This window comes from Haliotis rubra, unplaced genomic scaffold (genome assembly GCF_003918875.1).
Source record: "Haliotis rubra isolate DU_JTF1 unplaced genomic scaffold, ASM391887v1 Scf269, whole genome shotgun sequence".
In the NCBI taxonomy this organism is placed as follows: domain Eukaryota; kingdom Metazoa; phylum Mollusca; class Gastropoda; order Lepetellida; family Haliotidae; genus Haliotis; species Haliotis rubra.
The window spans coordinates 82,585-96,074 of NW_025766769.1; the positions used below are offsets into that span (position 1 = coordinate 82,585).

The 13,490-nt window shown below is 45.8% G+C and overlaps 1 protein-coding gene across 1 annotated transcript in view; it reads right to left on the reverse strand.

Annotated features, from left to right (window-relative positions):
• Nucleotides 1-2,620: 2,620 nt before the first annotated feature.
• LOC124280495 (transmembrane protein 143-like) overlaps nt 2,621-13,490 on the reverse strand; it is a 42,062-nt gene continuing 31,192 nt past the window's right edge. The window contains 1 exon segment of the mRNA XM_046716434.1: nt 2,621-3,723. Within this exon segment, the coding sequence (XP_046572390.1) occupies nt 3,407-3,723 (317 nt within the window). The 3' untranslated portion in view covers nt 2,621-3,406.

The window sequence follows — 13,490 nt, forward strand, 5'->3', positions numbered from 1 at the left end:
TAAGACTAGAGTTGTTCATTTTAGACCAAGTTCATGTACCCCAATCAACTAAATATTCCACTGTGGCGAAGAGGAAGTGTCCTTAATAAATTGCTATAGATACCTTGGAATAAGGCAACATGAGGATTTAGACAGGAAGAAATCTGTAAAAGAACTGTAAAGCTGCAAGCCGAGCACTATCTGCAATGTATTTTAAGTTCAAGAGTGCTGGAGGTCTGTGCTATGAAGTTTTTACTACTCTGTACAATAGACTGGTGGAACTATTCTCTTCTATTCTATGTTTTCAAGGAAATCCAATATGTACAAAATAAAGCGTGTGGATACTACCTTGGAACAGGAACTAATTGCAGCAACGTAGCTATTGGAGGGGATATGGGCTGAACATCCTGCTCTGTGATGCAACAAATTGAACTATATAGATTATTCTTCCGTGTTAAAATATGTCTGAATCACGTACAGCGCACAAGATATACCGGTATGACTGGTCCTGTAAAATTTAGAAGCCTTGGATTAACAAAACTATCAAGTCCCTTCACAAATTGAATGCTCAGTGGATTATTACTGAAAACTGGAGTGTACAGAAAATAAATACAGTTCTTAAAAGAATTATTAACTTGCCAAGACAGCTTGGAGTGGTCTCAGAAAGTGTGGGGTGACACGGGGGAAAATGAATGGTAATAAACTAAGAACGTATCGATGTTTTAAATATGACCCTGTTGTTGGCCCTTATGTAAAACGTGTTTCGAAAAGAGAAGAAAGAAGTATTCTTGCCAAGTTCCGGAGTGGTTGTCTCCCTTTAGCTATAGGCACTGGCCGTTATACCAAGCCTCCTATTCCGCTGGAAAACAGAATTTGCAGATATTGCAATAATACAAATACCATTGAAGATGAACGGCATTTTGTCAGTAAATTGTGAATTCTATTCAGACCTGAAGTTTACCCTGTGGAATGAAGCGAGACAATAAACCCATCCTTTGTAGATTATAATGAAGAAATGAAGTTTATTTTCTTGCTGCAGTGTGATATTTTACAGCCACTTCTAGCAAGTACACAACAACAATGTGCAAGAGACTACTCACCCTATTTTTAATATATATTTCGTATGTTTTTAATGTGAAAATATCTTCATCACTATTTATTGTTTTATATGTAAAAAGTGTCTCAGGCCACGGGGCCGGACGTCTGTTCGCATTTTTATGTACTTTTTGCTATGTACATTTTAATATGTTTTACTCTCTCTCTGTCTGTCTGTCTGTCTGTACACATTGGTGCGTCAGTTCTTATCGGGGAATAAAAGGCGAGTGTTTTCAGCATACTATGTACTTCACACAGAATGAAAGTGTGGCAGTTTCAAAGTTTATGCTATGAAATTGTTACACGTTGACCAGTTACTTCAGTAACTCTCAAGCACTTCAACAATCTGGCAGTTTTACACTGCTGTGTATTTCCTGGTGAGTCTTCCTTCAGCACTGTAGTATGGTGTGGTTTATCAGGTTAATCAGTATATCCCTGTGATATGTAAATATAAAATAGATGTTGGGTTCCAAGTGTAAAACATTGTATATGTGGACAGTGAATGACAGCCAAAGTCCTAACAGAAGCACTACTTTGGGGAGCTCTGTGTTCTCCCTGTCCCATTTGATTTAGACACACCTCGTCCAGCCAAAGTTCTAACAGAAGCACTACTCTGGGTAGCCAAAGTTCCAACAGAAGCACTACTCTGGGTAGCCAAAGTTCCAACAGAAGCACTACTCTGGGTAGCCAAAGTTCCAACAGAAGCACTACTCTGGGTAGCCAAAGTTCCAACAGAAGCACTACTCTGGGAAGCTCTGTGTTCTCCCTGTATCCACTGTAGGAAAGATAGCCCGTCCCAACGTCCGAGACAGGTGAATTTTGTGGAGGACGGGTTAAAAAAATATCTAGTCCGTCCTCATGTCGGGTCAATTTTAGCAAACCAATGACATATATATAATGATTATAACCTTTTTGAATATTTACTGCCGAAGGTGTTTTATTTATATTTGGAGGACAGGCTAGATTTTGGCAGGACTGGTAAAAAATTTGACCTGCCAGTCCTGTGGACAGGCTAGATTTTCTACATCTTTCCTACACTGCTGTATCATCAGGTTTAGACACTCCTCGTCCTTATACTCCAGAGTCAGTGCAGCCAAGTTCGTAACGGAAGAAGCCTTAGGCTTTGATGCTGTTTGGTGATCTTATTAATGGATTCACAGATCAGATATCGGTGCTATCGCAGGACAAACCCGGCAAGCAGGGCGTCCTCTCCAAGGAGAGCTAGGTTGGAGCACCGAAGACACGGCCTGTACACAATTAGGTCCATGCAGCCTCTCAGAGATGTCTGTGTTCTGCCGTCATTGGGAGACTTCCAGTTGATAATGAACCAGCTGTACTAAGTACATGCTTGGAACAGAATGTGCAGAGTCAACCTGTCATGTGTACTCACAGCTGTGTGTGCTTCTTCTTGATGTGACTACAGCATCCTCCAAACCAACACTGAATCTGGTTCTGGTTCAGCACGGCGGCACCAACATGTCAACATAGACCCACACCAGTGTATCGCTTGTTGTTACCGAACCAAAATAATCAATAAGAAAGTAAAGAAATAAACACAATTTTATATACAGACATTCCCCAGCTGAGGCCTATTTACAGCATACAGTAAATCAATATATGACCTGTGTATAAACTTCCTATATGGACATGTTGAAAATTCACGATGTCAACAATATCACTAATTGGAGTAATACCTTTACTACAATTTCATCTGTGTGGATTGACATAACTTGGGAGTGAAAACATGATATAACATGCACTTTAAGTTATTGACAACAGTTTAAAGAAAAGGATTGCATAATTTATCACATGTCCAAATGGACAGGAAAGGTATGGAGAGACAATGTACTAAGTTTGCCTGTAATGGCGGAATCTGTCTGAAACACTTCCAACACAATGAGTAGTTGTAGCTTGATGTAGGACACATTCTCACTGTAAAGATACATTCACATCCTCAAAAGCAAGATGAAGATCTCCAATAAAACCAATCTGAATTCATTCCCTTTCTGGACATCCTAGAATACATCGATCACTCTCCACCCAAACACTGACAACGTTAGAAAATAATCTACCAAAAACCAACATTCTATGATCCTAACACGGCTTTCACTGTCATGACAAATTTCATATCTGCTATTCAGAGATAATTCCAAACAACCAGAATTATACCCAAAGATTATTTAATATAAACACTTAAGTTAGCCTGAAATCATTCAGCAAAATTTATGCTTAGATCAACATGTATCTTAAGATATGACTGACAGAGTTGATTCAAGATATTCAACTGATACTTATTTCCTAAAATAACTTTCTCCTAAGTTGCTGGCGTTGATTAAAACCAGCCATATTTCTTGGTCTTCCTCTCCTCATCCTTGTATTCCTCCTCTGTCTCCAGGTACTCATCCCGATCATACCCCTCCGTGATGTCCGCCTCCTCTCCACGTGCAACCACAGACTGGGGCTGCTGAGGGAGGTTCCGCATTGCCGCCTCCAATGATAGCACATTCAGCTTGTCTCCCTTTTCACTTAGGAGTCCGAAACCCTTCAACAATTTCACCGCCTCAGAGGAGTCAAACTCAATCTTCACCCCAGTCTTCTTACTGATGAAATGCTCTGCCATCTTCTCAACCTGGATGTCTGTTATTCCACCTGAAAAAAAAGAGATAAGTTGCTACCACAGTTACTCTTGATATTACAAATTCCTAAATATATTCCTATTTCAAAGTAATTCTCATATTGGAGTAAGCATTTTCTTTACATCTCACCCAATCACAATCCCTTTAAAGTGTACCCTTCCACATGTGTGCTTCCATGGGTGAGACCCATACCTTCCCTAGTCAAGTCGTTCTCTTCTAAGAGCTAACCTGGCTAGGAACCTGGGGCCAGCTGAGTGGGTGTAATCCATATGCCACAGAGTATTTATTTAAAGTTTTACATTTATCAGATATTCGGTATGTATATAGGTTTATCCTACCTCACATATTGAATTTAACCAATGGCTTAAGGTGGACAGAGATTCCAAGACAATTAGAGATGGATACATGGAATATGACATCAAACTTGTTCAGTCCCCACAAAGAAGACTGGAGCTGAAGACTGTCATAGAACCATAGAGGGGGCATCAGTGGTAGATGCCAGCATTCATACTGTATGAGGCCTGACAGCTGTTGAGCCTCAGTAGGAGTAAGTGTTGAGGATCACTGAGAGGAGAGGAGGGATGCTAAACAACCTACCTGGTAGGCCTGACAGCAAGCAGTGCTGTTGAGCCTCAGTAGGAGTAAGTGTTGAGGATCACTGAGAGGAGAGCAGGGATGCTAAACAACCTACCTGGTAGGCCTGGCAGCAAGCAGTGCTGTTGAGCCTCAGTAGGAGTAAGTGTTGAGGATCACTGAGAGGAGTGGAGGGATGCTAAACAACCTACCTGGTAAACCTGACAGCAAGCAGTGCTGTTGAGCCTCAGTAGGAGTAAGTGTTGAGGATCACTGAGAGGAGAGCAGGGATGCTAAACAACCTACCTGGTAGGCCTGGCAGCAAGCAGTGCTGTTGAGCCTCAGTAGGAGTAAGTGTTGAGGATCACTGAGAGGAGTGGAGGGATGCTAAACAACCTACCTGGTAGGCCTGACAGCAAGCAGTGCTGTTGAGCCTCAGTAGGAGTAAGTGTTGAGGATCACTGAGAGGAGTGGAGGGATGCTAAACAACCTACCTGGTAAACCTGACAGCAAGCAGTGCTGTTGAGCCTCAGTAGGAGTAAGTGTTGAGGATCACTGAGAGGAGAGGAGGGATGCTAAACAACCTACCTGGTAAACCTGACAGCAAGCAGTGCTGTTGAGCCTCAGTAGGAGTAAGTGTGTGAGGATCACTGAGAGGAGTGGAGGGATGCTAAACAACCTACCTGGTAGGCCTGACAGCAAGCAGTGCTGTTGAGCCTCAGTAGGAGTAAGTGTTGAGGATCACTGAGAGGAGTGGAGGGATGCTAAACAACCTACCTGGTAAACCTGACAGCAAGCAGTGCTGTTGAGCCTCAGTAGGAGTAAGTGTTGAGGATCACTGAGAGGAGAGGAGGGATGCTAAACAACCTACCTGGTAGGCCTGACAGCAAGCAGTGCTGTTGAGCCTCAGTAGGAGTAAGTGTTGAGGATCACTGAGAGGAGAGGAGGGATGCTAAACAACCTACCTGGTAAACCTGACAGCAAGCAGTGCTGTTGAGCCTCAGTAGGAGTAAGTGTTGAGGATCACTGAGAGGAGAGGAGGGATGCTAAACAACCTACCTGGTAGGCCTGACAGCAAGCAGTGCTGTTGAGCCTCAGTAGGAGTAAGTGTTGAGGATCACTGAGAGGAGTGGAGGGATGCTAAACAACCTACCTGGTAAACCTGACAGCAAGCAGTGCTGTTGAGCCTCAGTAGGAGTAAGTGTTGAGGATCACTGAGAGGAGTGGAGGGATGCTAAACAACCTACCTGGTAAACCTGACAGCAAGCAGTGCTGTTGAGCCTCAGTAGGAGTAAGTGTTGAGGATCACTGAGAGAGAGAGGGATGCTAAACAACCTACCTGGTAGGCCTGGCAGCAAGCAGTGCTGTTGAGCCTCAGTAGGAGTAAGTGTTGAGGATCACTGAGAGGAGTGGAGGGATGCTAAACAACCTACCTGGTAAGCCTGACAGCAAGCAGTGCTGTTGAGCCTCAGTAGGAGTAAGTGTTGAGGATCACTGAGAGGAGAGGAGGGATGCTAAACAACCTACCTGGTAAACCTGACAGCAAGCAGTGCTGTTGAGCCTCAGTAGGAGTAAGTGTTGAGGATCACTGAGAGGAGTGGAGGGATGCTAAACAACCTACCTGGTAAACCTGACAGCAAGCAGTGCTGTTGAGCCTCAGTAGGAGTAAGTGTTGAGGATCACTGAGAGGAGAGCAGGGATGCTAAACAACCTACCTGGTAGGCCTGACAGCAAGCAGTGCTGTTGAGCCTCAGTAGGAGTAAGTGTTGAGGATCACTGAGAGGAGTGGAGGGATGCTAAACAACCTACCTGGTAAACCTGACAGCAAGCAGTGCTGTTGAGCCTCAGTAGGAGTAAGTGTTGAGGATCACTGAGAGGAGAGCAGGGATGCTAAACAACCTACCTGGTAGGCCTGACAGCAAGCAGTGCTGTTGAGCCTCAGTAGGAGTAAGTGTTGAGGATCACTGAGAGGAGAGCAGGGATGCTAAACAACCTACCTGGTAGGCCTGACAGCAAGCAGTGCTGTTGAGCCTCAGTAGGAGTAAGTGTTGAGGATCACTGAGAGGAGAGCAGGGATGCTAAACAACCTACCTGGTAGGCCTGACAGCAAGCAGTGCTGTTGAGCCTCAGTAGGAGTAAGTGTTGAGGATCACTGAGAGGAGAGGAGGGATGCTAAACAACCTACCTGGTAGGCCCTGACAGCAAGCAGTGCTGTTGAGCCTCAGTAGGAGTAAGTGTTGAGGATCACTGAGAGGAGAGCAGGGATGCTAAACAACCTACCTGGTAGGCCTGACAGCAAGCAGTGCTGTTGAGCCTCAGTAGGAGTAAGTGTTGAGGATCACTGAGAGGAGAGGAGGATGCTAAACAACCTACCTGGTAAACCTGACAGCAAGCAGTGCTGTTGAGCCTCAGTAGGAGTAAGTGTTGAGGATCACTGAGAGGAGAGCAGGGATGCTAAACAACCTACCTGGTAGGCCTGACAGCAAGCAGTGCTGTTGAGCCTCAGTAGGAGTAAGTGTTGAGGATCACTGAGAGGAGAGGAGGGATGCTAAACAACCTACCTGGTAGGCCTGACAGCAAGCAGTGCTGTTGAGCCTCAGTAGGAGTAAGTGTTGAGGATCACTGAGAGGAGAGGGAGGGATGCTAAACAACCTACCTGGTAGGCCTGACAGCAAGCAGTGCTGTTGAGCCTCAGTAGGAGTAAGTGTTGAGGATCACTGAGAGGAGAGGAGGGATGCTAAACAACCTACCTGGTAGGCCTGACAGCAAGCAGTGCTGTTGAGCCTCAGTAGGAGTAAGTGTTGAGGATCACTGAGAGGAGAGGAGGGATGCTAAACAACCTACCTGGTAGGCCTGACAGCAAGCAGTGCTGTTGAGCCTCAGTAGGAGTAAGTGTTGAGGATCACTGAGAGGAGAGCAGGGATGCTAAACAACCTACCTGGTAGGCCTGACAGCAAGCAGTGCTGTTGAGCCTCAGTAGGAGTAAGTGTTGAGGATCACTGAGAGGAGAGGAGGGATGCTAAACAACCTACCTGGTAGGCCTGACAGCAAGCAGTGCTGTTGAGCCTCAGTAGGAGTAAGTGTTGAGGATCACTGAGAGGAGAGCAGGGATGCTAAACAACCTACCTGGTAGGCCTGACAGCAAGCAGTGCTGTTGAGCCTCAGTAGGAGTAAGTGTTGAGGATCACTGAGAGGAGAGCAGGGATGCTAAACAACCTACCTGGTAGGCCTGACAGCAAGCAGTGCTGTTGAGCCTCAGTAGGAGTAAGTGTTGAGGATCACTGAGAGGAGAGCAGGGATGGTAAACAACCTACCTGGTAAACCTGACAGCAAGCAGTGCTGTTGAGCCTCAGTAGGAGTAAGTGTTGAGGATCACTGAGAGGAGAGCAGGGATGGTAAACAACCTACCTGGTAGGCCTGGCAGCTGATTCTTGACAATGTTATCCCATCATACTCAACACAGGAATCTCACTGATCCTTGCTACAGTAGCAAGAGTATAAAGTCTATTCTGACTTCTAATCCTGGAGACGTTTGTAATTAGCCACGGCAAAAAGCTGTAGTATGTCCCCAGGATGCTAAATATCTTGATCATCTTGCAGATAAAATCAGAGTCGGAAGTTCTGCCACTGTGGACATCTTGATGCCAGGAGAGATGCCAGGAGAGATGACAGATTTGTTGACAGCCAAGTATGTGGTGAGGGTTGATCCCTTTAGCTTCCTCCAAACCGTCAAGTGCAGATATTCACCTGTTGTGTTGAAGCCTTAGCAGGAAATGCAGTCCTGACAGAACAATACTCCTTCTGGATTATTCAGACTGCTTATCATACTGTCCTTTGTTGCCATATACCTGCTTCCTTTGCCACTAAGCGAATTGTTCCTGAAGTTATTTGTCTCTCTTGACTCAGAGTTGCAGGGGCTCAGCAATGGCTGTCGTCTCTGCCTCCGAAGATATTTATCGACTTATAAATTCTAAAGACGCAGAAGCACCATCAACACCTGGAGCTGGTTACCCTGCTCCACTTCTCCTTCAATCACTTGTATGGCATTATTGAACAATGTGAAAGAATAAAAGAGTTACGATGAAGGCCACCCACTGAATCCTGGGATTCGGGTGCGGTGCTCCGTTCTGGGATAGTAGGTCCGGTTGAAAGGGTAATAGTACAGGAGGCTGAGCCAGAAACCTTAGTAGTACCAGAAACCATGTTTGAGCTGACCAAAGAGGTGCAAGGAGCACAAGCAGTCGAGCTGGTTTGGTGGCAAGCTGCGAGAGGACCTTGGGAATCAGGGGTATTGGTGGGAATGCCCACAGAACCCGCTACGTCCAATCGAGCTGGAAAACGTCCGAGGCGATGGCTCTTTGATCTGGTATCCGAGAGCAAAACACCGGAATCTGGTTCGTCCCTCCAGGAGCAAACAGATCCACCTGGAATGACCCGAACAACTGGGACATAATCCCGAATATCTCCCGATTGAGCATCCACTCGTGCGGGGCCAGGATACGTCGAGAGAGCGCGTCTGCTCGAAGGTTGTCTGCCCCGGGTAGATAAACAGGCATCACCCGTATGTCAAACTGGTCGCACCAGAGCAGAAACTGCCATGCCTCCTGCAGGAGAGACGGCGCAGCCGTACCATCCTGCTTAAGGATATAGGTCATTGCCAAGCCGACGACCTAATAGAGTCGTGCGCCAGATGTGACTGAACCAGCTCGGGCAAGTCGAACCTGGACCTGGTACCACAGAGGAGTGGGTAAATAACTTCAGCTAGGACTGAAGTCAAAATGTGTAGCCGTGAGTCTGCCACCTTAGTAGGAGCGAATGCCTCCCTGGGGATGTGAAACTCTGTAGGGTTGGGGGCGCCAGAACTGACAACCACCTGAGGCAGAATGGAGGCAATGTGCTCCCGTACCTGTCTCAGGGACGCACTAAGCGATATGCTAATGGCGTACCTGACCCTCCTCCTACTCCATAGCCTCCTCGAACCTATCCTCCTGGAGCGAAGTCTCTGTTTCTAGAGATAGCTCTGAGGGTTCATTCGAGGGGTCTAGGGAGAGTGACAGAGGCTTGAGCAGAGCCGTGGTGCCAGGTACGACCGACACTGAGTCACGGTGGCGAGACGAGGAAGAGCCAGACGAGGAAGAGCCAGACGTGGGATTCCCCAATGGCAAACCAAACAGCGCCGACACCGAATGGCCCGGCAAAGCTGGCGCAAGCGGTGGGGCCAAATGCGAGGGGGTAGCGGTAGCTGAAATTCCTTCAAGGCCACACATACACCAAGAACAGAGTCAGGGGAGAGTTTGTTCACTGGCGATGTGGAAGACGAAGAGGGTCTACAGGGAAAGTGAGAACTGATGCGTCTGCAAGACTTACTGACTGACTGAGTTTGGTTTTACGCCGCTTTTAGCAATATTCCAGCAACATCACGGCGGTGGACACCAGAAATGGGCTTCACACATTGTACCCATGTGGGGATTCGAATCCGGGTCTTCGGCGTGCGTCTGCAAGAGAGACTGCGTGCAGGAGGGGTGACAAACATGGAGTTCCTCGATGCAGTTGGGCATTTGCTCAGACTTGGTTGACATTCTTGCCTGTATAGTGAATGATGTGAAAGATGTGAAATCTTAAATCTTAAATGATTTGATTGACCATTTAAATTATCTTGTTAAGTTAATTTTTTTAATGCCAAATAAAGTCATTACAAAGTCATCCATAGATCATTTATAATTATCTTGTTGAAATAACTTATTTGGGTTTATGTCAAATAAAGTCATTGTCATTATCGACAATCTCTTCTCATTGTGTTTGGATTAGTACATTTGGACTAGTCCATTAATTAACGAAGGTAACAGTGTAGTGAACCTCGGTGCAACCAACCATAACCTTTGTTGTTTTAACGCGTCTAACTTTTGGGACGTCTAACTTTTCGGAGGACACCTGCTGATGTACCCTGCCAGCTTCAGCTTGAAAACTCACACTGATTATGCTTTGTATCTGGAAAATGTATCGGACCATTTCAATGTTGTAACCAGTGTTTAATTGTGTGAGAAGTACAATAAAATTATAGTACTATCCTTAATCACTTGTTTTCTGTAGGGGTATAATCTTGGCTAGGGGGGTATACTATGGCCTAGTTCAGAATATACCCCGAGGTATAAACTAGGCTCGCCCAGTTTAACCCCGGGTATAGTCTGGGACAGGGGTATGCTCTGGCCTGTTACACCGGCACCAACTACCGACCCAGACCCAGAGCCGAGGCACGGACTGGCAGTAGGCACAGCAACAGCTAGGGGTGGCCGGCAACCGAGACGATGCTCGGTGCAGACGCACTCCCGACAGTAATCCCCACACCAGAGCCTAAGTTAAGGTTGGGGACACTGCCCACCACAGAAACGGGACACCCCCCAGTAGCTGGACGGACGCCAATCTCCTGATGGAAACCGGACATCGCGTCAGATATGAGCGAGTGAACCAACACCATTTGTTGCTGTAAAAGATCGGAGATTAGTTCAAATGTTAATGGATTTGAAACAGGGACATTTGGAGGGGAAGGTGCCTGTGAAGTGGAAGGAATTGCTGGTGAAGGGACCAAAGATCCCGCACCCTTCGCCCGTTTAGTCGCTGTATCCCCTGATACAGACGCAGAAGAAGAGGAACTCTTCTTTTTCTTAGGCTTTTTATCCTTTTCCTTAGAGGGAGGCTCCTGCACCCACATGTCCCCCCCCCCACCTGAAGCAAAGACGTGTAGAACATCATGTCCGCATGTCGCGACTTGATGGAATGAGGGGAATCTGCCTGACACATGGTACAACCCTAGTCATCATGGGCTTCCTCCGCCAAGCAACGCAAACATACAAGGTGGCGATCCTGAGACGATATGGTAGCGCTACAGGTAACACACCCCTTGGACTGCAAAAAACAGAACCACGCTATGACTGTTTAACATGGTTGAATATGCACACAATAATACAGAAAAATACAACGCACAGGTGATATTTAACTGCTACAGCAAAGCTATTAAAATACTAGCATAAAGCAACAATAGCGAAGCCTAATTGTGCACATAACTAACAAAGTGCAACATTTGTGAGCGATATGAAACGAACACACTACAAAATCACTCAACCATAACTTACCAAAAAACGCTGAAAAAAGAGGAATTTAGGCAAGCATAACCTATGTAATGAAATATGAAAACCTTACAACCCGACTTCAACGGATTACAAAGCCAGCAGAAGGGATAAAGAAGGGACCATGCAGTCCGCCATCTTGCCTGCCATATGGCTGCAAAGAGCAAACATGCCGGCAAAGTTACAACAAATCATGAATGAAAAAAGTCATTTGAAGATTCCAGCTAGCGCCTGTGCGAAAAAGAAGGAACCATACATACAGGATTGGACTCTCTCTCACTCATTTCTCTTTCGTAGATAGGCGATACTGGATCATGCACAATCGTTCTTGACAACGACAGCATGAAATGTGAGGTACGAGGCAAGCAGCCAGAGTGACCTGCTCTTGGCTGTGAGGGGCCCTGTAGGGGTGTTCTCACTAAACAAAACGAGTTTTTTGTTTGGTAAAATATTTTATTGAATATTGTTACAACTGTCGTAGGTATTTTAAAAGGGACACTTTAATGCATATATGTACCCCAAGGAGGACTTCTTCTGAAAAAGAATTGTTCCTTTTCATCATACCAGCTTCTAAATGCCACTTAATGAAGCTGGAGCTGACGGGACTGTTGACTTAGCTGTACCTTTTATCCTTCAAGGTGCACCCTATGCATTTAGGATTCAAGCTGTCTCTGTGAAGTTCTGGAGCAGTGGAGAGAGACTCCAAACTGTTCATTGCCAGTTGTAAGTCTGAAACTAGGAACTCTGAAACCAACCTTTATCCCTCACATAGCAGCAAAGGCCATTGTCAAACATAACATCCTCAGCAAGACTGACTGACTTAGTTTGGTTTTACGCGCCGCCACTTTTAGCAATATTCGAGCAACATCACGGCAGGGGACACCAGAAATGGGCTTCACACATTGTACCCATGTGGGGATTCAAACCCGGGTCTTCGGCGTGACGAGCCAACGCTTTAACCAGTAGGCTACCCCACAGCCCCTCCTCAGCAAGGGAGTGACACACCTTAGTTCTGCCTTTCACATAGAGCCCAATTACATGTACATATTCCTCTTCTGCAAAGATTCTAGGCAGCTAATAGGTACGTTGGTAATCCAAGAGTGCAGGTTTTTCAACTACTTCTCAGAGTCCATATGGACAATATCGATGGAGAAGAGTAGGATTCTGAAGCAGTCGTGAATAGTCGATGTGGAGACAAAGCTGGTTGAGGGTCTGAATGAGCTGAGCAGAGGATTATAAACCACATGTTAATGAGAATTCCACTCCATTTTCACAACTCATGAGTGTCTGAGGAGATGGACATATTCTATCTAATGCTGATCTTCACACCTCTTTAACGTTGGTACAATCACTAAAAATGTCTCATCCTGTATTTGCTCTGTATCATTTTCTCACAATTGTTCCTGCAGTCCCCGAGGTGCATATTCAATCAGTTTATAGCTCCAAATCCAACTGCAGTACGTCCTCAATTGTTTGTAAATCCCACTGTTGACTGTCCAATCCCATCAACTGCTCCCTAGAGGACTGCTTTCATGTCAATGGAAAGTATGATCCTTATGGTAAATGTCCAGTCCTCCCAAACATCTGTATGCTCCTTCCAAATGTATTCTCCCGATCATTTGTTGGATTCTGAAGTTGATCATCAGATTTTTCTCATCACTCCCAAGCCGATTGCAGATTCGGTCAATCTTTCATGCAATCCCAAGTCGAAATGCTAGTACAATCCCTTGGGTGCATGTGAAGCATCCCTGAGCCTAGCTGATCTCTGCACACTTGAACATTTTAGACAGAACTAAGCTTCCTTGCTTTCTTGAGGGATGCAACTTCACACTCACTTTTCTTCGATTGTCCTCCTTAGACTAAAGGGCGAAGTTAAATGTCATTCCATCAAGTGTGATCCACTACATCCCCTAAACACTCCAGAGGGTTGAGTCACACGGGGAACATGATGGAATGTGGATGTCAGAATGGAATGGGGATGTCCAGTTCCTCTGTCAGAGATGAGGACATGATGGAATGTGGATGTCCAGTTCCTCTATCAGAGATGAGGACAGGATGGAATGCGGATGTCCAGTTCCTCTAT